A 25896-nucleotide genomic window follows, 5' to 3' on the forward strand; every position below is an offset into this window, starting at 1 on the left:
TACAGCCAAAGTGTAAGCAATCTTGGTATAATATTTGACGAACATCTGTCCTGGTCTGCCCAAACTATATCCGTGTGTAGAAAAATATACGGAACGCTACGCTGTCTCAGTAAATTCAAATTCACTTTCCCTTTTAAACTAAAGAAAATTCTTGTTGAATCACTCGCATTACCTCATTTTGATTATTGCGATATAGTTTACAACAACCTAGGAGTAGAGTGGGGAAGGAAATTACAGTGTGCTCAGAATGCTTGTGTAAGATTTATCTGTGGACTTCGTTACGCTGACCATGTCACACCATCTTACACGCGGCTCGGGTGGCTTCGCCTGCAAGAACGACGCACACTTCATACACTTTGCTTGTTGCATACTATTCTTAAAAGTTCTCAACCAGCCTATCTCCGTGATCGAATGAAGCTCCTCTCCACAGACCATAACAAAAATACCCGATCCCGCAGCACCATGTGTTTATCCCTTCCTGCACACAGAACAGCAATCTACACGAAATTATTCACCGTTACCGCAGCCCGACAATGGAATCTCTTACCAGTGGACGTCAGAAGCATGTCCAGCAGCTTAGCTTTTAAACATGCCTGTGTCGAAATACTAGGTAAACATGCATGAATCATCAAATTATGACCTGAAAACACCTACTCCTACCGCCTCTTCACCATCATTTCCCTCTTCCTTTTACAGATCTTCTTCTTCTTCTTCTTCTTCTTCTTCTTCTTCTTCTTCGTCTTCTTTTCCTTCTTACTAATCCTTCTCTTCACCTCTCAACTGAAGGCGATATTTCGGTGTACTGTAGAAATGTATATATTTTCTAAACCTTTTCTTAAGTAGTTGTTATAGAACTCATTATTCATAATTATATTCTTAATGGAGGCTACTCTACGTACGATTTATATTATACAGATGATATGATCTTTTTTAAGTGTAGTTACTTTTGTTAATGCTGTTACTGTTATTATTGTTCATATTATCATATTATCATCAGTAGTTATTATTAAACGTTCTAGGTTAAGACTGGTTAAGTGTAAGAAAGGGAGTACATCCCTAACTTTGCCAGGATAAATAAAACATATTACTTACTTACTTACTTACTTACTCATCAATTCGCCTCACATGACCCCACCACCGAAGCCCGTCCATGCGTACAGCTTCATCAATCGAGTTCATTCCTAACTCAGCCTTTATCTCCTCATTACGAGTACCCTCCGGCTATTGTTTCCACCTGTTTGTAACAGCAATCTTTCTTGATACTTTCATATCTGTCACTTCTAGCTTATGGATAAGTTATCCTGAGTCCACCCAGCTGTCGCTCCCGTAACGCAAAGTTGGTCTCAAAACAGACCGATGTAAAGATAGTTTCGTCCGGGAGCTGACTTATTTCTTACAGAATACTGTTGATCGTAACTGCGAGTTCCCTGCATTAGCTTTTCTCCACAGTGATTCAATCTCACTTACTGTACTACCATCCTGCGAGAACACGCATCCTGAATACTTGAAATTAACCACCTACTCCAGTTTTGCATTCCCAGCCTGAGATTCAATACCCTTCGGTTTCTTACCTACTGACAGAAAGTCTGAAATCTTGGACAGGCTAATCTTCATTGCATCTACTTTCGAGTTCCACGATATTAGACTGCAGGCTTTCAGTACAATCTGCCCATTAAGACCAAGTCGTCCACATAGGCCTAACTGCTTATTACTTTTCCACCTAACTGAATCACTCCATGCCTTTTCATAACTTTCAGTAGATGATCCATGTAAACTATGAAGAACAAAGGTGAAATATAACAGCCTTGCATAACCTCTGCAAGTACTTTGAACCAAGAACTCATTGTACCATCAATTCTCACTGTACATCTACAATTGTTAGAAGCCCTGCTTCGCTATGTATATCGGCATTTGACCGTCGGCCTACAGCACTTTGAAGTTTCTTCATGATTTACTTATGTTTACACTATCGGAATGTTTTCGCCAGATTCGACTAATTGAACTTATTTGTCACTAGCGTGAAACGCGATTTCGTATCTTTATTTTATGTGGCAGAATATCGTCGTTGCCGGGAACAAACCTACGTGAAAAATAACATTTTCAGGAGACACAAAATACTAGTCCATAATATAATACTCCCCTTAATCATCATCATCATCATCTGTTTACCCTCCAGGGTCGGCTTTTCCCTCGGACACAGCGAGGGATCCCACCTCCACCGCCTCAAGGGCAGTGTCCCGGAGCTTCAGACTCTAGGTCGGGGATACAACTGGGGAGAATGACCAGTACCTCGCCCAGACGGCCTCACCTGCTATGCTGAACAGGGGCCTTGTGGAGGGATGGGAAGAGTGGAAGGGATAGGCAAGGAAGAGGGAAGGAAGCGGCCGTGGCCTTATGTTAGGTATCATCCCGGCATTCGCCTGGAGGAGAAGTGGGAAACCACGGAAAACCACTTCCAGGATGGCTGAGGTGGGAATCGAACCCACCTCTACTCAGTTGACCTCTCGAGGCTGAGTGGACCCCGTTCCCGCCCTCATACCACTTTTCAAATTTCGTGGCAGAGCCGGGAATCGAACCCGGGCCTCCGTGGGTAGCAGCTAATCACGCTGACCACTACACCACAGAGGCGAACACTCCCCTTAATAATGATTAAAATAACTTAGTTCCGTTCTCTACCTGTCTTTTTGCAGTCTTGTACTTTTTAATTGCAGTAATGTCAGTTATTTGAGCATGTATTTTATTACTGTGACATTCAGTTTCCAAGAAATTGCACATTGGAGAGTTGTTTTAGAAATGAAGCCTACACGATCTTGAACTTTTACTCAAACACACCTCTAATGACATTTTATCCAGCTGCATATTATCACATCAGTGCTGCCTAATTGTACTTAATCAATTTTACTGCTTAATTTGACAACTGAGCACTTCTGGGAACTTTTCATTTGTTCGGCTTTACTGAGAGATTGTCATAGAAGAAGTGGTGGTCGTGTTCAATTACCTGCTTCAGTTCTTGGAAATGAAAATGAACTTGGACATTGTGGTCGTCAATTGTGAAGTGTACAATCTGCATGGATCACCAAACGGAGCACACAGTCTCCTCCTCTGGAAATTCTTTCCACTCTGTTTGTAATGAATCCTTCCGTCAGCACAGTACTGTAGATATGGATATCTGTCTTTCTTTTAATGCTATTTGTCCGGTTCGTCGACCTATGAAGATCACTTGCCCCTATATCTGTCATTACAGAGTAGACATATTTCTTCCAAGCCGTAACGATCGAGGTTTTGATTTATACTCAAAATCCTTGAAGAAGCTGAAGTCGACTTGTGTCACATTGTATGGATTCATGGGTGTGGCTTGTCGTATTCTGGCTATGTCATCCTGGGATAAATTAATTGGCGAAGAGAAGTAGCGCACTAGAGTGGCACAAACACTATTACTCCATCATAATGTGGCTTTTTTCCAGATGCAAATGTTCAACAGTGATTTTCCTAGATCTAGAGATATATCTCTTAGAGCGCCTGCTAAAACCTTGTTCCTATTCAGGTAATTATAGTCATCCGAAAGTAAAGTAACCTTATTGATTGTAACTGGCAAATTGCTGATAAAATGAATTACAAAGGATGTACATTCATTTGCACTTACACCACCATTGCCCTTCATAAAGCGTAACATCATCGTTGCGAAGAACATAAATTGTGAAATTGTGTAACTGTCTGTACTATGTCTTGGATGCTAGCAACTTAGGTCCATTGTAACCACTGCTTATTAACTGACTTACATTTGTCTGACGGAACATCTTCTGTAGTTATCCCTAAAGCCATTTTTAGAATTTTCTTTCCACGGCTAAACATTTTAAGCGCGACTCTTTACAAAAAAATTCCTGCAGCAACATCAATAATAGCAGTAACAGAAAAAGACCACACGCCTACATTGTCAGTCTGACGCCATACAATGCAAACAAATCTTATAAAGTCGTCATTGTCGAGAAGAAGGCTGTAAAGTGTAACACTCAACACATTGGGGATATTTCCCGGTAGCGTTAACAGTGTGTGGTATTGTATAATACTCCTATGTGTCCTTCAAGAACATTGGAGATTTTCCATCAACAGAAGTGTTAAGACACATAGGATATACAACATTTTGTGGTATTTAAGCAATTTAATATTTGTCTACACATAAGAGATTTTTCCACTTCAAAGTGGCAGTCATTCTATATCTCTTAGCGCTAAAACCTCATTTTTAACAATTCTGACAAGCAGGAGATTTCTTTCTGGCAAAGAAAATATGTAAGTACTTTTATACTTTCACTTTGATGTGCAATTTCTCTTTCTTCCGGTAGTATGTTTCTTGGCGTCTAAAACATGTCCATTTGCTTGTTTTATTTACATTATGATTTTGATGTTTCGGTTTGATCGGAACCTTTTGACATAGCGTAAAAGTGGTTTGTTTGCGATGTGATTATTATTTGTCCTAGCCAGCAGCTGTTCTTTTCTTATTTATATCTGTAGATTTGCCTTAATCATTGCTTAAGTAACCGTTTTGTGTGCATAACACAATGGCGTGCGATGTGTGTGTGTGTGTGTGTGTGTGTGTGTGTGTGTGTGTGTGTGTGTGTGTGTGTGTGTGTGTGTGTGTGTGTGTGTGTGTGTGTGTGTGAATGGTGAATTCCACGAACTGATACGTACAATATTATGGTAATGAAATAATCTGTGAGGTAAGGTTTACGCTGGTGGTGTTTTGAGAAGACACCTGCGAAATGATTTTGTCTGCTGCACGATGTTTTCAGGGATAAACATGAGAGATAACTATTCGTGAATATGATGCTGTTAGAGCATTTCTCCTGTTATCGGCAGATATCTTAAGCTTGCGTAAATGCGCAGAGTTGTGTGAGGAAAAGTTATGCTATTCTCTCCGCTCAGTATTTGTCTGTCTTTTACTTGTATCTGATTTGTTTTAGGACATTTATGAGTTATATTTTCGTGATTCCACAGTTTTCTATTAATGGCATTTTGGGTCGGTGTTTGAAGTCCGTAAATGGATCGATTTAGTTCGTCTTTGTTTTCAGCGCCTTCCATGTTTCTTTCTTTCAACTTTTATTTTTTATGGACCTGTATTCTGTAGCCCGTAATTTTTTAAGTCAGCTGGCCCAGAGATATCTTATAATGATACTTCTCTTAAAGGAGGTCATGGTGACTAACTTCAAAAACTCCTCACCAAAACTCCGAAGGGAATTCAGCGACATCAGCCGATCAGAAAAATTTGAGTACCTGGGTGAGAACATCATGCAAAATGGGGCTGTTAAGGAAGCACTTAAGGAACGAATAAACAAGCTTTATAGCCTACCAAACGTCACGTACGATATACAACAAAAGTACTTTTCCCAGAACACTAAGATGCATCACTATAAAACAGTTCTAAAGCCATTGATTATGTATGCAGCCGAAAATCTGTCCCTAAATTGCAATAACGGACTCCTCCAAGAACAGGAGAAAAAAGAGTGCAGAATCATTGAGGTAGTCATGGGATCCAATTACAAGAATGGCATCCACCAAAAATATAATCCAGCAAGGAAATCTATATCAAAACAGAGAAAACTGCAGGCACAGTACGCAAAAGGCCGTCAAGACTTTACAGTCACCTCAAACGATTTGGTGGAAATAAGTTGACCAAAGAAATTTTTCACATTTTTATTCAAAACCCAATACCACGATGCCTTGGTTTAGAATCACCAGAGAAGACCTCAAAACGCTACAAATCAATCAATGCTCTTGAGCATATCTTCCGAAAAAAAGATAGTGACAAATGGGCTAAACCGAAACGAACAACCGAAACGAAGAGGCGAAGACGAAGACACTGTGTCAAGCAGGCTCCTCACAAAGATTGAGGGAATTCCGGACTCAAACGAAAGAAAAGTTCACTCCCAAATGAAACAAGGCTTAATGTTTTTCTCGATCGTACAGCAAATAATATTATAAGATATCATATCAACAAACCATATCACTTAAGTTCTTACCTCGAATGTACTTGTCGTTCCTGTAAAAGGATAAACACCACCAAAGATGTACTTATAATAGCCAAAATGCCGTATACGATACTTTCCAGGTTTAGTATTAGGAGCCACGTCCCACAACACTGTAACCTCACTGTTTCCGAGAACCGTAGATGTTCTTTCCCAGAGGAATCTGTGAACAAATAAATTTCAATTAATGTGGCGAAATGTAAGTGTTCAAATACACAGGTCTAAAAAATTCTATGTGTCACTGCTTATAATATTAAGCCCCGTTGATAACAAATAACTTTTAATTTGTTACTGTGGATATTCACGTACATGACTTCATTAATTTGTGTTAATTTTGGATTTGTAATTCTGATTATCTGGATTCAGATTTGGAATAGGTCACGCCAATCGTCGATAAGTAACATTTCTAGTGAACGTGGTAACACAAAAATAGCCATACATACGGTAGACATAGTCTGGTGCAAAAAATGTATGTAATCCCTAAAAAATGCGTAAAAAACAATTGTGTGGCGGATTGATCTCCGGCGTATTCCGTTTTGTAAAGGAATAACTGAACTCACCTGTCCGGCAGGATTTCAAGTCGCCTAAAAATAAATCATTTTCAAAAACTGATATAACACTTCTCAAAACAAGCAGTATCACCACGCATCTTACATTTCTTACAACCTAGCATAAAACGCAACATCTTATACATGGACGTGATGTTTGTTAGACTTTCATGAACTACTTACGTAGTTAATAATAATAATGTTATTTGCTTTACATCCCGCTAACTACTTTTACGGTCTTTGGAGACGCCGAGGTGCCGGAATTTAGTCCCGCAGGAGTTCTTTTACGTGACAGTAAATCTACCGACACGAGGCTGTCGTATTTGAGCACCTTCAAATACCACCGGACTGAGCCAGGATCGAACCTGCCAAGTTGGTGTTAGAAGGCCAGCGCCTTAACCGTCTGAGCCACTCATCCCGGCAAACTACGTAGTTAAACGTATAAAAAACTGAAGTTACATTTCCTATCATTCGTCTTAAGATGTGTACTTACAGAACAACTGGAAGTCGAGCTAATAAGCAAGACGGATTTCCATAACGAAGTTCAATCCCTACTTTGTCCGACTCGTTGGCTGAATGGTCAGTATACTGGCCTTCGGTTCAGAGGGTCCCGGGTTCGATTCCCGACCGGGTCGGGGATTTTAACATTAATTGGTTAATTCTAATGGCTCGGGGACTGGGTGTGTGTGGCGTATTCAACATTAGAAATCATCCTAGGTAGGGCCCTCATCTTCACAGACATGCAGGTCGCCTAATAGGCCTTCTACTAGAAAAAGACCTGCACCAGGCCTCTCCGGAGGCCATACGCCATTATTATCCCTACTTTGAATAGTGGTCTCAAGCAAATAACTTGTTAAATAATTCGCTCCATTATACGTCTTTCAAATCAAAAAGAAGTACGTAACGGAGAGGTGAAAGTTGATTAATTTCGTCCTAATAATTAAATTTAGTCTGTTAGCTTTTAATATTCAGTATGCTGGCAAAGACCTCCAGCTTGGTTAATTCAGAGGTGAGGAAGAGGAAAATTACTTAGTTCGTACAGCGTACATTTAGATATTTTGTTTATTCAATGTTTCATATTATTTTCTGTAGTAATTCGCTTTCCAGACAAATAATATCAGGAAGCGACAAAGTACATCTGTTCAACTATGTTATATCTGACACTCTTGCCTACATCACAAATTTAATAACTCTCAATAGTATTTTTTCAGTGTGTTTTCAAAGCCAAATTATTACTTTATTTCTCAATACGACTCGAAATCGGATATGACTGTTTCAGATCATACCGCAGCTATTTATCCCAATCTCATTATAGATATAGCTACCACATGAGATCTCAAATGTCAACAAGTTACCAGACAATTCATACACCTACAAGTTCGCTATGTTAATGATCATAGATGTCCCAAACTCTTCAATTTCATTAACAAAAACACTTTCTTAGCATCAAGGCAAATATAAATAAGAAACCCTACGGCATAAGTAGGTGTGATGCATAAGTGAGCCGATACTAGTAATTGAAAATGTTGAAACTATGAAGCTTCTCCAAATGAGATTAATAAACATGACTGTGGAAGTGTATTCTTTCGTGGAAGTAATTATTTATTTCGTAAACACTGTTATTATCAATTTAATTTTGATATTCACAATAATAATAATAATAATAATAATAATCAAATGAGATTAATAAACATGACTGTGGAAGTGTATTCTTTCGTGGAAGTAATTATTTATTTCGTAAACACTGTTATTATCAATTTAATTTTGATATTCACAATAATAATAATAATAATAATAATAATCATAATCATAATAATGATAGTCATCATCATCATCATCATCATTATCTGGAAAGACCAAGATATCGCCACTAAACCACAGTAGTTTTTCTTAAACTACTACATGACCTCGAGTTCTTGGCCCGTACTCATCTTGATGAAATAGAGAGGATCCATATAAAAGGGAAAATTCCTAAGAAATATCCTCAGTCCATGTCAAATTCTGAAGAAGAATGATGTCTGTGGTGAAATGCAGAGCTCTCACACTCTACATAATAAGGAAGAATTGCCACATTCTTTCACAATCACCTCTCTCGAATGATGAACACCAAAATATTATGCGCCGGGCGGAGTGGTTCAGCCGGTTAAAGCGCTGGCCTTCTGACCCCAACTTGGCAGGTTCGATCCTGGCTCAGTCCGGTGGTATTTGAAGGTGCTCAAATACGTCAGCATCGTGTCAGTAGATTTAATGGCACGTGAACGAACTCCTGCGGGACTAAATTCCGGCACCTCGGTGTCTCCGAAAACCGTAAAAGAATAGTTAGTGCGTTGTAAAACAAATAACATTATTATTATTCAAAATATTATGCAGAATTCCTTATCTTGGAAATGTGTTATCTCATGAGCAACGGCAGTTCTGGAGGACCTGACCAGTGCAGTTGGGACACTGGTTCAATAAATAAGTTCAGTCCGTGGGTAAACTGGATAAAGGACCTTCCCGAGAGAGTCAGAAGAAGAAGGGATGCAATGTGGTTTGAAGAGCAATAAGCCGCATTCTCCACCAAGATGAAGGAGTACTGGAAGTCCAGAAAGGCTGACACATGTTAACCGTGGTATTAAATGACCGAAACAATACGTTAAAATAATAATAATAATAATAATAATAATAATAATAATAATAATAATAATAATAATAATAATGATATTCGTTTGACGTCCATTCGGAGAGCTAACGGTGTAATGAATGTCAGGTTGTGGAGAAGATTGCCTCATAGAAGTTCTTTAAATTACAAGAAGCAAACTACACGTAGCTGCTGTATTCAGGTAGCCTTAAATGTCATCGAACTCAGCCAGTATCGAACCGATTCTCTTAAACAACCTACGACAGATGAATGGACCAGTAACATTGGTATCCACAGTATTACAGTATATCGTAATACGAATGACATAACAGTTTCAGACAAAAAGAAATAGCCTACATTCTGCATTCCTTAAATACTTCCCTTCCATCCAGATTAGTTTATTTATATTCCTCCGTATTTCTTTTAATCTCAGTTGTTAGCAAAATTCAGCCTTATTTTTACAGTAAGTGAACCGTCTATAGTACTCGAAAAAACACAAAGAAAAAGATCATTACATGGAGCAGAACAGTAGTATCAAGTTTCTAGTGGGTATGAGAGGCAAAGGAGCTTTCTATGAGCTGTATTACTTTGAGATATTTTCATTTTAAAAGGTATAAAAATTCCTTATCTTCCATCCCTCAGTATACTTTCTCTGAGTTTCGATCACGCACATCATTGGAACATTTCAAGTTCTACTCTCGTAAATAAGAACATTGCAAGTATGGACGCATGTTGAAGCTAATACTAAATGACATGGGAACCTCCGGAAGTGGAAATCTCGTTTCTTAAATTTTACGATTTCCTGACGGGGAATCGAACCCACGTCCTTCCCGGTGAAGGATCTCGGCCAGGCATTTCCTGAAGTAATTATCAAGCAAAATCATATATATAGGTAAAATAACTCGATATTTAGTATCTGTAACGATTGCGGAAAACCGGGTAACTGACAATGCAATTCCTAACCATTATTTTCCTTAAGACTGGTCACACCTCTCAGCCACGTACGGATATGCAGTCAATCAAAACAATTGTCATTGTGTTCATTTTCATATGCTTATGTGGACAGGAAAATGAACCTTACATACCTTGTAGCATAGGCCTGCTGCAGAAATGTATACATGATTCCCTCCTACAGTATAATGCATGATGAACGCTCTATGAAAATGTTTATATAAATTATAACCTAAATTACTTGAGCAAAGTCAGCTTTTATTTCACACTTTCCTTGAGAACGCTAGGTGCTTATACTTAATGATATCGATGTACGATTATTTATTTCAGTAAGAGAGGTTTTTCACTCGGTGACGTCTTGGATATCGTAAATAATGAGGACATCTGTAAAAACAATACAAATCTGGATTCAGGAGGAAAAGGGGGGGGGGGGGAGGGTTTGGCGGAAGGAGAGTAAGTTATATTTCATGGATTTTGGAAACAGAAAATTCTCCAACTAGAATTCAGATGAGTGGTGGCTAAAGCGTATCTACTGATATACCACGTACTGCTGAATGTACTTAACTGGAAGACGGCCCGTTTCGCCTACATCGTCTGAAGGAAGTCGCATGTGAGATTCTGCGAAAATGCATGATGGACTATCTTATACAACACACACCAGAGTAGCAGAGTAGAAGGTGTTTTCACAGAACTTTCAGGTCAGTAGTGAGAACACAGTATTCTAAATGTGACACTGGTTTGTGCATTGACTGTTTCCTCAAATCTTATTACGGCCAAGTTGTGCAAAGAGTACATTAACAGGATGAAAAGAAATTATCTGCAGTCAGATTTCATAAAGATTCGCGATATTCGGAGTGACGAATTCATGTCTGATTCAAACTATGGCATGATAACTTGATTATTAGTCTAAATTAGTCCAGAAGAATCTGTCCAAATTAGAAGCGAAATTTGGGTGCCAATTTTTTCTTTCCTTAGGCTATACTTCAGACACCATCGCAATAAATGGTATGAATAAGAAATCGATGGCTTACTTCCAAAACCTCGTATGTCCCAATGCTCTTCCTACCCGTTATATTCCTTAAGACTGGGCACGCCTCTCAGCCACACTCCATCAGAATGATTGTCGTTGTGTTCATTTTTCTATCCTTTTGTGTAGAGAAAATGGACCTTACCATACCGTGTTACAGGGATGTTGTGTATATGGCCAATTTACGGACTCCAACCGTATAATATATTTAAAGTTCATTATCCTTTACTAATCAGCATAGTAAAATGAACACAAGGCAAATAGTTCTGATGGGCTGCATATCCATATGTGGCTGGGAGGCGTGACCAGACTTAAGGAATATAATAGGTAGGAAGAACATTGAGAGATACGAGGTTTTAGAAGTAAGCCATCGAAATATTTTCTTCATATTATCATAGACACAGATAGACTGTTAATATAAAACATTAAAATTACTTCATGTGAGAGCCTATGGTTGCCACATAGAAACGGCAAATTTATCGGGAGGTATATATGATAAAATCATATAATAGCGTTTGGCCCCCGAAAAGGCCTCGTGCAGGTCTTTCGAGTTGACGCAGTATAGGCAACGAATAGAAATGAATAGTGTGACGACTCCCTCTGAATCACATTATAACAGAAGCGGTGTACATGTTCTCCGTCGCTTGCAGCACTGCTGTCGATATAAAGACCAACGAGACGCGCTTTCTATCAGCTTAAAGTGGAAGTGTATAAACAGTTTCTGGTCTTTCTCGGTAGTTTTATTCGCGCAAAAATCTTGTGTTAACTTTTCGTGAACTTAAAAGTGAAAATTATTACGTTTTGAGACGTAGGACGTATAATTCAGCATATGCTTCAATGTCAGATTATGAGAATATGCCAACAACTTGGTATGTCCCGGGTTGCGATAAACAGTCAAGTGATATTTCTTCCATAGAATCCAAATCTCTTCTCCAAGTGGTCGAAAGCTACTTTGAGTGATAAAAGTACCGGACGAGTTGGACGTGCGGTTAGGGCCGTGCAGCTGTGAGCTTGCATCCGGGAGATAGTGGGTTTCGAACCCCACTGTTGACAGCCCTGATAATGGTTTTCCATGGTTTCCCATTTTCGCACCAGGCAAATTCTTGGGCTCTACTGTAATTAAGACCACAGCCGCTTCTTCACTACCCCTAGCCCTTCCTATCACATTGTCGGCGCAAGGCCTATCGGAATCTGTGTCATGCGACGTACAATCAATTGTAAAAAAAGTTATAAAAGTCGTAGCTGTGATCTGCATTTTATCGTCGAACTTATCCAAAACTGTGACAGTTTCATTATTAGTGGTGAAAAAGTGGGACTGAGATGCAAACCGGATCCCTTAGCAGTCCCACACATTTTTTCTAAATCTTCCATTATATTTATCCTGAAACATCACATTAAAAAGTTTTCCATATCAACGCCAATCTACTAAATCAAATGTTCCTTCCGCTCATGATTATTCCATACTGGACTCCTCTACTATTAGCTCTGTATGATCTAGTGCTGGTGATGACACAAAGTTGATGCTGATAATCAGCAGGAGTGCATATAAAACTAGAATTAAGCATCTTCAGAGGAATTTACTAGTAAGATTCATGATTAAGCTGGGCTTGTTAATACACAAATTACGGTAAGCAGTTATGTTAGAATTGCATGTGTATGAAATACGTATTTATAAGATTAATGTGGCAAGCCTGCAGAGGTTTAGTGTGTTTACTGCGATATATTTCGCAGCATGTGGCCTACACAAAACAGTTGACATTTTTTAAAGGCTGTAACTGATGAATGATACAGAGTTTGATATGCAGTCATTTTGGTGTCGAATTACTGAAAGAATGCTTAGCGCAACTAAGCTCAAACGTTTGAGATATTGATTACGTTAATGAAGAATCAATTTCTGAAGTAATGTCCTTACGTCATTATTAACTGTACAATACCTCCTACGTATTTTTCACAGATTCCTTAAAAAACAATATATCTTAATTTGCATCAAACATTTATATAGCACATAAACACAGTCATCAGTCAGTAAACACGATGCACAGTCCTGAAGCAACACAGTAATGTATACACGGTTTCAAATCATTTATTTAAACTATAAATTCCGAATGAAATCATACCAATTCCCATTTTTTAACAAACATGCTCAGAGACAGCTGATCCCTGTCTATCTACATCAGTGGCGTGTAGTGGGGGAACATATCAACCAGCACAATTCGTCACACTATACATTTCTATTCGTCCTGATAAAATTATGAAACTGGCTTGTATTATTACCTAACATTCCGTATATCATAAATCAAGCAAAAAAAAATATTTTGCACAAATAATTACATAGGCACTAATGCTTTAATGCATACAGAAACCATTTCAACAGACGATTATAACGACCGCGTAGATAATAATTCCTAAATGAATATTTCATAAATGGCTGGAAATGCTCACTGTATAATATTGACGCATCTATGATAGTTCAGGCAACATAATTACGACAGCTTATCTCGAAATTCGGCAGTATTTAACAAATTTTCCGCATATTTCAAAATCCAAGTCAGGTTAGAATGTTCGGTGAATGGTCGGCAATAATATAACCATGCGCATGCTAAGTAACCGACCGATCAATGACGGATAAAACAGCTAGTCTTTCCAAAGAGTGTGTGCCTCTTCTTGTAGTGCATCAATACTAGTACTAACATCCGGATGTCGTATGTCTGTTTCTTGCTTCAAATTACATGCCAGGAAACAATAATTATTTACATCAGCATATTCATCATAATTATTATTAACAGTTATAATATTGATATTAACTCTTCAAATTAGTTTCAAATATACTGTAATTTTTAAATATTGTACTAAATTAGCAGTTAATGAAACCCATACTCTTCATTTGGTAGTATTGACCCTCCGCAGAAATAAAATTAAATTACTTCCAATTAACACTTGTTCTGAATATGTCCTTCCTCCAAGGAATTTAAAAAAATATAGTGTTAAATTTTTACTGCAATACTAAAAAGAATCAAAATTCACCATTAATTCAAATCTACACATAAAAATATTAAACACAAATGCAACGGATTTATACGTATTCAAAATTCCAACAAATTTACACTACAATTACATAGCAATGAGTAAGACAGTATTAAAATCCAGAAGTCAAAATATAGTGTGTTAGACCAAAATAACAGATAAAACGCGCATGAGAAGAATCCAGTTCATGGAGAACTTAGAAAGAATGGGCTCAAACAGACTACCTCACGAAATACACACATTTTTATACAACAAGGCTACCCGGATAAATTGATGCAAACAAACAGAAATATATCTCAAAAAAACATGGATCACCAAAATCTACACGGTCGAAATTTCATCAGGAAGATCACTCAAACGCGAGACTTGGAGGAAAAAGAGAAGAAGACTCATCAACAGACTATACATGGTCATTGCAATGAAAACATTCTCGCTCCATGATTATAAAGGAATACTGGGCTAAAAGAAAGGCTAAAATAATGTTGATTCCGCGTCAGCCTAAGTGACCTGTTGGCGAATAAGAATAAGAAGTACGTTGGACGTTTTCATACGACAACGCTCTCTATTAAGTGAAAGATTAGACATATTTCTTCATTATATCTCTGTAATTCTAGGGCCCTTGTCCAACATAACGTTTGATAAGAAATTCCCGTCTTAGAACGCATTTGGGTAAGAACATAGGCTCACTGACTGTACAGCGAACAGCTACACAACTACGATAATGCCGCTTCTCTTAATTAAATATCAGACAATGACTTATTAATGAAAAGGAAAGAATAAATTTCATTATTCAGAATTCCCAGCTCGCTTATAACAAGACATACAGTTTATAGTTATACTAGCATGTACCCGCGGCTTCATCCGCGTTTATTAATTCACCAGCTAGACGTTTTCAAAACCATTTGTTTAAAAGCAGATTTAAAATATTTATTAACACGTATCGTTTTTACATGAATTGCATTAATCATATTATTTTATTTTGAATATTATTGTAACTCCAATGCTTAATACACTGACTGACAGAGCAAATGCAACACCAAGAAGGAGTGGTCAGAACTTTATGCCAATTGCAGGGTAGACTGACGTCACTGAGGTATGCTCATGATGTGAAATGCGCCGCTGTGCTGCGCACGTAGCGAACGATAAATGGGACACGGCGTTGGCGAATGGCCCACTTCGTACCGTGATTTCTCAGACGACAGTCATTGTAGAACGTGTTGTCGTGTGCCACAGGACACGTGTATAGCTAAGAATGCCAGGCCGCCGTCAACGGAGGTATTTCCAGCAGACAGACGACTTTACGAGGGGTATGGTGATCGGGCTGAGAAGGGCAGGTTGGTCGCTTCGTCAGATCGCAGCCGATACCCATAGGGATGTGTCCACGGTGCAGCGCCTGTGGCGAAGATGGTTGGCGCAGGGACATGTGGCACGTGCGAGGGGTCCAGGCGCAGCCCGAGTGACGTCAGCACGCGAGGATCGGCGCATCCGCCGCCAAGCGGTGGCAGCCCCGCACGCCTCGTCAATCGCCATTCTTCAGCATGTGCAAGACACCCTGGCTGTTCCAATATCGACCAGAACAATTTCCCGTCAATTGGTTGAAGGAGGCCTGCACTCCCGGCGTCCGCTCAGAAGACTACCATTGACTCCACAGCATAGACGTGCACGCCTGGCATGGTGCCGGGCTAGAGCGACTTGGATGAGGGAATGGCGGAACGTCGTGTTCTCCGATGAGTCACGCTTCTGTTCTGTCAGTGATAGTCACCGCAGACGAGTGTGGCGTCGGCGTGGAGAAAGGTCAAATCCGGCAGTAACTTTGGAGCGCCCTACCGCTAGACAACGCGGCATCATGGTTTGGGGCGCTATTGCGTACGATTCCACGTCACCTCTAGTGCGTATTCAAGGCACGTTAAATGCCCACCGCTACGTGCAGCATGTGCTGCGGCCGGTGGCACTCCCGTACCTTCAGGGGCTGCCCAATGCTCTGTTTCAGCAGGATAATGCCCGCCCACACACTGCTCGCATCTCCAAACAGGCTCTACGAGGTGTACAGATGCTTCCGTGGCCAGCGTACTCTCCGGATCTCTCACCAATCGAACACGTGTGGGATCTCATTGGACGCCGTTTGCAAACTCTGCCCCAGCCTCGTACGGACGACCAACTGTGGCAAATGGTTGACAGAGAGTGGAGAACCATCTCTCAGGACACCATCCGCACTGTAATTGACTCTGTACCTCGACGTGTTTCTGCGTGCATCGCCGCTCGCGGTGGTCCTACATCCTACTGAGTCGATGCCGTGCGCATTGTGTAACCTGCATATCGGTTTGAAATAAACATCAATTATTCGTCCGTGCCGTCTCTGTTTTTTCCCCAACTTTCATCCCTTTCGAACCACTCCTCCTTGGTGTTGCATTTGCTCTGTCAGTCAGTGTATGTAGCGGGTTGGTGGATGGTACAAATAATATTAATCCAATGTAACAGAGCATCCGGATAAATTATATTATTTGCCCTTCCATTTGGAGCTTGGATTATAGTGTGTTTGCCATTCGAACTTTTAAACAGCCATAAACCATAAGAGAAGCACAGTCTCCGATGATCCAGTCCTACAACTTTAAGCGATTACCCTTGTGCATTGTTGATGTGCATATCGAAACTCAAACAAATGGGGGAACTGCAGATGTCTAAATTGAATACTCCATCCGCGGCATAACCAGTCATGATGATAGCTTCAGTATACAGGGTTATTCACCTAACATGTTACACCGAAATAACTTCTAAACCATTAAAGATATCAGCATTCTGTTTTCATATTCGTAAATGGTACCCACGGTCTTGTAAAATAACGTGCTACTTAGTCTCATGGAGTGATTAACAACCGAGATATTGATACTAACTGCATATTTTTAAATAGAACGGCACAAATTCATGCAGCTGGCCTAAAAGATCAATTGCGTACAAGTTCAAATATGCAAGTATTTTCAAAATCGGACAATTACTTTTTGAGATATAAGTAAAAACAGCATGCGCTGTTTTGCATGCCGCATTAGACGGCGTGAAGTCGGGCAACGACATATTGAGGCGCAAGGAGTTTCCTGGGAGTGAGTTCAGCCACATAATGGGTACCAGGCATGTAAGCACCTCGTACACATGTGATGGGTTTGCAAAGTGTGTATGACAGGCGAACACATGACAGGACAGAAAGGGTTGATGTGTTTAAAAGGAATAAAATAAGTACTTTGCCTTGAAAGGAACATAACGAAAGCTATAATTGTCATTGGTTTTAGTGTACAGTTCATACTACTCTATGAGTTGAGAAATAAACATAACACAAAACACCAGAAGAGCTCCTTCTAGAAAAGCAAATGTTCAGAGCTGATCGTAGTGAGATGGTAGCAACACTTAATCTCCTCAGAGCTCCAGCGCGACTGTAGTAGCGTGCATTCGGGAGAGCGTAGGTTCGAGTCCTGCCTCACCCAACCTGAAAGTGATTTTCATGGTGTACCATGTTCAATACCAGGCAAATACCGTATAGGTACCTTTGTGATAGGACACGGCCGACTTCCTTTCCAAATTCTTCCCATTCCCATCCGTGAGAATAAACGCTAAACTGAGCGCAACCTATTACATGTCAAAACAAAACAATACAACTTTAATCTCCCTTCCCCGTTGTGTGTTCGCCAGTCATACAATAACGTTGCACACCCAGGGTATGTTACGGTACATCACATTATGTTTACAGTTCATGCCTGGTATCCGTTCTGTGGCTGGAATCAAGGCCAGGAAGCAGCGTGCGCCTCAATATGTCCTTGCCCGACTTCACGCCGTCTGATGCGCCATGCAAAACAACGCATGCTGTTCTTATTTATATCTCAAAAAGTAATTGTCCGATTTTGAAAATACTTGCATATTTGAACTTGTACGCAATTGATCTTTTAGGCCAGCTGCATGAATTTGTGCCGTTCTATTTAAAAATATGGAGTTAGTATCAATATCTCGGTTATTAATCACCCCATGAGACTAAGTAGCACGTTATTTTACAAGACCCTGGGTACCATTTACAAATATGAAAACAGGATGCTGATATCTTTAATGGTTTAAAAGTTATTTCCGTGTAACATGTTAGGTGAATAACCCTGTATTCGGCATCAGTTTCGTGACTAGGAGTCATATTACTTTGCAGACGGAAGACGGATTCATATTCCTGAGAAGGATAATCGGTCCCACAATCGTCCACTCCATGATGTTCTTGGTACTCCAGGTTACTCCAAGTTGTTCAGAAGTTCTGTAGTGTAGCTGACAGCCTCATCTGTATTACATGTTGTGTCTAAACCTTGGAAATTTGTAGGACACCGAGTCATTTTTGTAAAAGTCGCTTGTTGATGACGTTGATAACTTAATTTATTTTAGCCAGAATTTCTCTTTGAGGCAGCCATGCGTGATCGGTGAAATGCTTTACCCCTATGAAAAAACTTTCAGATCTCTGAATGCCGTATATTTGGCTGGTAATCGCACAAATATACGCGAACACTTCCGGATATTACGGACTGAACTTGGCTCCTCGTGTCTGGAAATGAAAGTGGCTTCCCACGCCATGGACTTAAAATGGCTCCTTGACTGTACCTATTTCATGTACTGTACGTTACCTAGCGATGGTGAATCTATGCTGGTGGCAGCACGTTGGATTACCATACCCCACCACACAACTGGGGGCTGTGTATCTGACATCAGCAAGTTCATAAAGGGCAGCCATGTTTCGAGTTGTCAAAAGAAAGCGAGTTGGCGTGAGAACATATGATCAGGTGAGATATGGATATTGTACACGGCGATTGAACGTCATACAATTGTAAGAAGTGAAAAGTTAGATTCTCACCTTCAAGAAAGCCAGGCGTATGCTCAGCGTATGACTGCACTAATCGGAATGCCTTTTGCTAGTGTATAGGTTTGATGTAGGCCTGCTTCAGTCAAACATCCACCAAGCACTGCTGTTTGCGAAATTCATGAAGTGTTTATTGTAGATGCCAGTCACATTAATCTATATAAATAAAGATGTAGGGGGTCCGCTGTCTGTAAATTCGTTTGTTTTGCCGATTTTTTAGATATTTATCCGTTTTAGGTCAACTCAAGACCGAATCGGCGGTTTATATTTTTCGTATCTGTCTCTTTCTGTTTGTTCCACCATCACGGCGAAACGGCTGGATAGATCTCAACCAGACTTCATATTTAGATTATATTCATCCCGAGGAAGGTTTCGATATGCGTATCATATTAAAATCCTTGAACAGACGGGGAATTTATAGGAAAACCAGGACGGTTTTCCTCCATTTTCTCTTATACTATTGATTTTCTGTAAACACCGTGGACTGTATATGAAACTCATCTTCATTATAAACAACTTTCGTTACGTTCATAATTTACCTTACTCTCCAAATGACGGAGAGAAATTTACTATTTTCTGTGGGTATCATGCTCTGCATTGAGTGACCGACAGACCGACAACGAACCTACAGGTTACCATGGCAACGTCTCTGACTGCATGCCAGCAGGGAAGTAACGTATTGCCATTTTCCTCATCATGTCTTTAAATACGTGGTTGTTCCTTGGGTAGAAGGCAAGAGAGGCGTCAATCGAGGCGTCTGACGGTGAAGTCCGTTTGTAGAAATGTCGTACAATTTCAAAGCAGTAACTTTCGAAATAGAGGTTTGCACTGCTAGACGTGTCTATGCTTATCTATTTAAATAAAGTTTTAGGGGGTCCGCTGTCTGTAGTTTCGTCTGTTTTGCCAATTTTTCAGATATTTATCCGCTTTAGGTCGACTCAAGACCGAATCGGTGGTTTTTATTTTTCGGGTCTGTCTCTTTCTGTTTGTTCCACCATCACGGCGAAACGGCTGGATAGATCTCAACCAAACTTCATATTTAGAGTATATTTACCCCGAGGAAGGTTTCCATATGCATATGATATTAAAATCTTCCCTCGAACTATTCCCGGGCGACGTGGGAGCGATGTGGCCCCGCGTTATCATTTCGAAACACCGCAGAACAGTCTGGGCGCTGGAAGGCCAAAAATGGGTGGAGATGGTCTCCGAGCAGCTCAACATACTGCGTACCATTCAAAGTCTCTTCCAGAACAACTAGGGGCCAATTCCATACCAGGAAAATGCAACCCAGACCATAACAGAGACACCAGCGCCCTGGATCACACCTTCGAGGCAGGCGGGACCCATCGCTTCATGTGGTCTGCGCCATACACGGTGCCTCCCATCGACATGGTGCAGTTGAAATCGTGATTCGTCCGACCATATCACGTTATGCCATTGTTCCAGTGCCCATCCCTGGTGACTGGCGACAAATTCGCGTCGTTGTGCCCGATGACGTTGGGTTAACAGTGGCATCCGTGTGCGGCACCGGCTCCCATATCACATAGAATCCATGTTCCTACGGATTGTCCACTGGGAGACGTGTCTAGCACGGCCTGTGTTGAATTGAACCGTGATTTGTTGCACTATTGACAATCCGTCTCAGATGTCGCCGGTCACGATCATCGAGGGTGGCTGGACGGCCGGTCGTTCGTCTCTTGTGGACGGTGACACCCGCATTCAACCATTCACAATACACATTGGACACGGTCGATCCTTCCGTAATCATGATTGACAGGTTTCGCCATTTACATGGCTTCACACGTACCAGCCTTTACAATCAGAAGTTCCATGTAGACAGGTTCGACCGCATGTCTGTTGAATATCACAATGCATGACTGAGACAACCCTGTGTCTCAATTTGTATTTGTCTCATTCTGGGTTCATACTGTTCTGAATTTGATTTTCGCGCATTTCAAAACATTCTTCATCCCATTGTCATTATCTTTATTTCTCAATGTATCAACAAATCGCAGCAAGGTCCCATCTCATGCCAAATATACTTTTCTTTCCTACCTATTATTCCTTGGGGATTTTTCCCTAACCCGAGAAAGGAAAATGCTGGCTGTAACTCACCAAATACCCTTCCTGTGCTATTTTGATTTATTTAACAGGTTTAAATATTAATTTGAAGAAATCTCCCGAACTACCCTAATTCTGTATGGTTTGCATTTCTGTGATGCGTGACTCAAGTCATATCTTTTCTTTACTTTCACTTCAGTACTTTTTCTGTTTCTTTGGCGTACATTTTTATATTTTCGTGGCATTTGGCTAATCTCTTTGGACCCTTTTGTGTAATTTAAATTGGTTAACACTCTTGTCTGGTTTTATGATAGGACTTTGCGTCGTAATAATCCCCTATTTTAACTTAGAATGTGCTTTTACTGTTTAGCTTAATTCCTCTTTCTGTAGTGTCTGGTATACGGTCTATTTTGGTATGCTTGGATGCCCATTCTATGTTTCGAGTGCCTTTGGGAGATGCACTTTTGTTTCTCTGCTTCAGTATTTCTTACGAGCTCGGTTCACGGCCTAGTTATGGTATGTGTCTCCAAGGCATGCTTTGATTTTGACCTGTATGGTTGTGTCGACGAAGCTTCTTGTGAGAGGCAAGGTACTGATGTTATGTATGCTTCGATGATATCTACGTGAGAAAAGTTATGGTACAGTAGTCTTTGATAAGGACACTATTTCGACGATAAGTGTTGCTGGACAGACCACACACTCTTGTATTCATGGAATCAGTGGGAACATTTCATATCATGTGAAGTACAGATTTATGGCACTCCTCTTTCACTTTGTGGTCTCTGCACGAGGAATGTATATGGTAAATAAACCTATGCCACTGATGTCTGCGAGACGAAGTCTTAGTTTAATTCCTTTTACTCTCATTTATACGTCTTATAATTTTATTAAGAGTGCTTTCTTTCCCAGGGTCCGTATTTGGTTCAATTAAGCTTTGTTCTCATGCGTGACGCCGTGGTAACCTAGTATGTTTGCTTGAACTTTTTACTTTTCAAGCGGTCTCCATCTCAATTTTAGTCATTGCGCAAGCCACTCCTTTTCTTCTATCTGCGTTTGGGCTTCGTTTCCTGATTCTTCACCTTTGTTATATTGCTGTTCACGGGTAATATGTTAACATAATTGAATTTTTGGTAAGGGTGAGGTCCATTTTCGGCCCCTTCTGGAGTTTTAAATAACATCCAAGTCATATCCCCGTTTGCGGCAGGGCTGAATTAGTCATCCCTCATATTAACGTATGTATTTGATCGAGATAGAATATTAAGGTCCTGAATGGAAATTGGAACATCAGTACGGGTAAAATGCACCACTACTGAATACCTGAATGTACATGTGTGACTGCCTTTCTGAATCTGATTTTATTTGTTCAACTTCTTGGCGTGCGTTATTTATCTCTCATTTTATTATCATTCCATTTTTCACACGATTTCAACTTCGAACTGTTTTCTTGTTCGCTCTGGTCTTGGTTCCGTGGGTCTGTTGATTCTCCCCCACCCCTGCTACACTGCGTTTATATCTCTGTTGCATTTTTCTCATCTCTTTCTCTTGGACAACTGGGTTAAGGTTTCGTTACACGACTGACCTACTCTTAGTTCGACTCCAAACCCGACGAATAACTCACGTGACTGCTCTACACACTGAAATACTCAGCACATATTACTTGGCAATACATGAACAAAATACAACTCAAAATCAATTGCCAAACAACGACAATAATCTCTGATTCATCAACACACTAACAACTTCCGCGAAGAGCCTGTGTTTATATAGACCCTACCTGGTGATGAGGTTCTAGTTTCTTCGGGGTGCGGTCAGAATACGAACATTCTACTTTTGTTTTCCAGAAAATCGTCACAGACATCAAATATCTGCGAGGTGTCTTCATAGGTCACTGGTGTTGTAGCTTGAATGCAACCGTTCGTGTGTAGACTGGTTGCTATGTAGCTAAGTAGAGAGTGTTGATGGCATGCCTGTAAGATACTCACTCACAGAGGATGGAAATTTTGCGTTTCCTTCATATAGGTGAACTTTTACCTCCATGACCTGTATTTCTATATTCCCATCACTGTGGCTGTATTCCGCCCAATATGAATACTTATGTCTCCATAAGCTATAATGTTTCCGACGTTAAATTTGAAGGCTTGCTATAAGTCCTGTTACATTCTTCACTTAGGCACAATTAAGCCGACCGAGCTCGATAGCTGCAGTCGCTCAAGTGCGGCCAGTATCCAGTAATCGGGAGATAGTGGGTTCGAGCCCCACTGTCGGCAGCCCTGAATATAGTTTTCCGTGGTTTCCCATTTTCACACCATGCAAATGCCGGGGCTGTACCTTAATTAAGGCCACGGCCGTTTCCTTCCACTTCCTAGGCCTTTCCTCTCCCATCGTCGCCATAAGACATATCTGTGTCGGTGTGACGTAAAACAAAATAGTAAAAAAAACCAATTAAGCCGCTAATAAGTTCTCTGAAATCGATGTAGTCTGCACGTGTCGGGTTAGTCGCAAGATTTATTGTCAATGTTCCATTACTACTGTCCAATAGCGCACTTTATTTTAAAGAGAACCTAATGCAATAATAGAAATTATATTGGTAAAAGTGAGAACGATTTCGAAGGAGAATACTAGGGTTGAGCTAATTACTCGCATATTTTTGTGAAATTATAGTGCATTCCTAAGTTCTTTGTGTCCGCCGGAAACAATCCCCCTTCAAAACAACCTCTCAGTCCACATTATATGCTACCTGGATCTCTTGTAGAACCATAACAATGCTCCTTTCACTCTGTTCTCTGTTATCTGGTTCTGGCTCAGGATAAAGAGTGGAGGGCGTTCTATTCATTGTCTAGACAATCACATCTACGACTTAATTGATAGCATACGTGTAGCGAATACAATAAAGATAGGACAAAAGTTTCTGAATGAATGACAATCGTCAACATATCTTTTGTTTCAAGGTGGGAATTAGCAGAAACTGTTGGAGCTCGAATCTATCGACCATCCGAGTGACCCGTTGAGTCCTTTGCTCTTCATTATTGCAACGGCAGACATTACAAAATCGATAACGTCTAGTAATGTCAAATTACTCATGTATGCAGATGACATGGCCTTAACGTCCATCTCAGAGTCTGACCTGCAAAGTAATTTTAACAAAATGAGTAAATGGGCAGAAGATCCTAAGCTGAGACTGAATGAGGATAAGACCGTCTCAATGACTTTTAGGAGAGGAGGCAAGAAGGGAACATTTTACTATGGAGACCGGCAGTTAAGATCAGTATCAAGTTTCCGGTACTTGGGAATAACATTTCAATCGGCTGGAAAACAATTTTCCCTTCATGTCAAAGAAAGACTAAACGCGGCCATTAAAGCAATGGGTGACATCAAACTTATCAGCAGCTTGTCACTGACGACGGCCATAGAGTTGTTTCATCTCAAAGTCAGTCCAGTTGCGTCCTACGGAATAGAAAACATATGGGTGCATCTTACCAAGGCACAATTGCAAAGTTTAGAGAATGTAAAATCAGCATTTCTTAAAAGCATACTTTGTCTATCCAAGTACACTCCGCGCCTCGCTTACATACTGACAAGAGAACTGTTCTATGTAGAAGAGCTGCGTCTGAAGTTCCTGCTTCCCACCACCGCGGCGTATAAGGCTCTACTGCAGGAACTTCTTCAAAAGAGGAACAGCATCTCGGACGATTTTTACCTCAGTGACGCAATGATTAATTTAGAGTGGATGCAAGGAGGTTATAAATTAAGACATATATCAACAAGGCTCGCCGTGCATGGATTTCACCATAAACTGTGTGAATCCAAGCAATTTCATGACCTTTGCCATGACTGTAAGTGCAGAAGATGTGGTGAACTCTGTGAGAGATACCATGTACTAAGGTGCAAATTGAGAACAGAATCTCTGAGACACTTTTGTGAGTCAGTGTAATATTTGTATTCATGCACATTGTGCGCAATTAAATATTTATTTAATAGACTTAATCATGAAGGAAACTACTATGCGCTACATTGCCAATATTAGAATTCCTAATTTGATATGCGTACATCTTTGACATTTTTACAACTTGTTAATCTGCAGTCTGGTGAATTAGATTTAAGTTAGCATTTCTGGAATACACCCAGAGCTATCTCCCAGTGAATGCGTCATTTTCACGTAAATCTATCGGAACAGATCATACCAGGATGTACAGTAGTTATTATTGAAGTCTCACTCTTATTTGTGGCTATAATGGTATGGAAGCTGTTGAGGTGTTAGTGGTGCTAAGTAAGTAGATTCAGAGCACGAATAGTCTGAGTACAATCCAAGACGTTTCTCTTGTTCTGTGGTGCTGAATAAGTAATAGCACACTTCAGTATAGCCTCGTCTTCGGTGCTCACTGTTTCTCTAACATTCGGTGGCACTATTGGAGGACAGAACCAGTCTACAGGATAATTATTTTAAAATGATCTGAAGGAGATTTATGACTTGCGTTATTATTTTCGTTAATTAACATTGAAGAGATTAAATATCACATATGCATTATTTGGGCTATGAGTGTATTTATACAATGGTTTTCGCTAATTTTCTATTTCTAATTGTTGTAATATCTCGGAAAATTGACATTATCGGATCAGTGATCAGTGACATAGTTATACATTACACTGAAAATGTCAGATGCTGGATACAGTCAACAAGGTAATTCAGTTCGGGTATTCTCACATGACTAAACACGTAATTACGAAAAAATGAAACAATCCTCTGCGAAACCGTACTTTGTATGACAATACTA

The 25896-nt window shown here is 40.2% G+C and overlaps 1 protein-coding gene across 5 annotated transcripts in view; it reads right to left on the bottom strand.

Annotated features, from left to right (window-relative positions):
* CDase (neutral ceramidase) overlaps nucleotides 1-25896 on the bottom strand; it is a 1004245-nt gene that overhangs the window by 60121 nt on the left and 918228 nt on the right. For 4 of the 5 annotated variants that reach the window (XM_068225499.1, XM_068225500.1, XM_067137831.2 and 1 more), the window contains exon 14: nucleotides 6015-6183. The exons of the other annotated variant lie outside the window; for it this stretch is intronic. In XM_068225499.1, the coding sequence (XP_068081600.1) occupies nucleotides 6015-6183 (169 nt within the window). The remainder of the gene's footprint in view (nucleotides 1-6014; nucleotides 6184-25896) is intronic. 5 annotated transcript variants of the gene reach the window in all.

The sequence above is a fragment of the Anabrus simplex genome, chromosome 1, assembly GCF_040414725.1.
Source record: "Anabrus simplex isolate iqAnaSimp1 chromosome 1, ASM4041472v1, whole genome shotgun sequence".
Classification (NCBI taxonomy): Eukaryota; Metazoa; Arthropoda; class Insecta; order Orthoptera; family Tettigoniidae; genus Anabrus; species Anabrus simplex.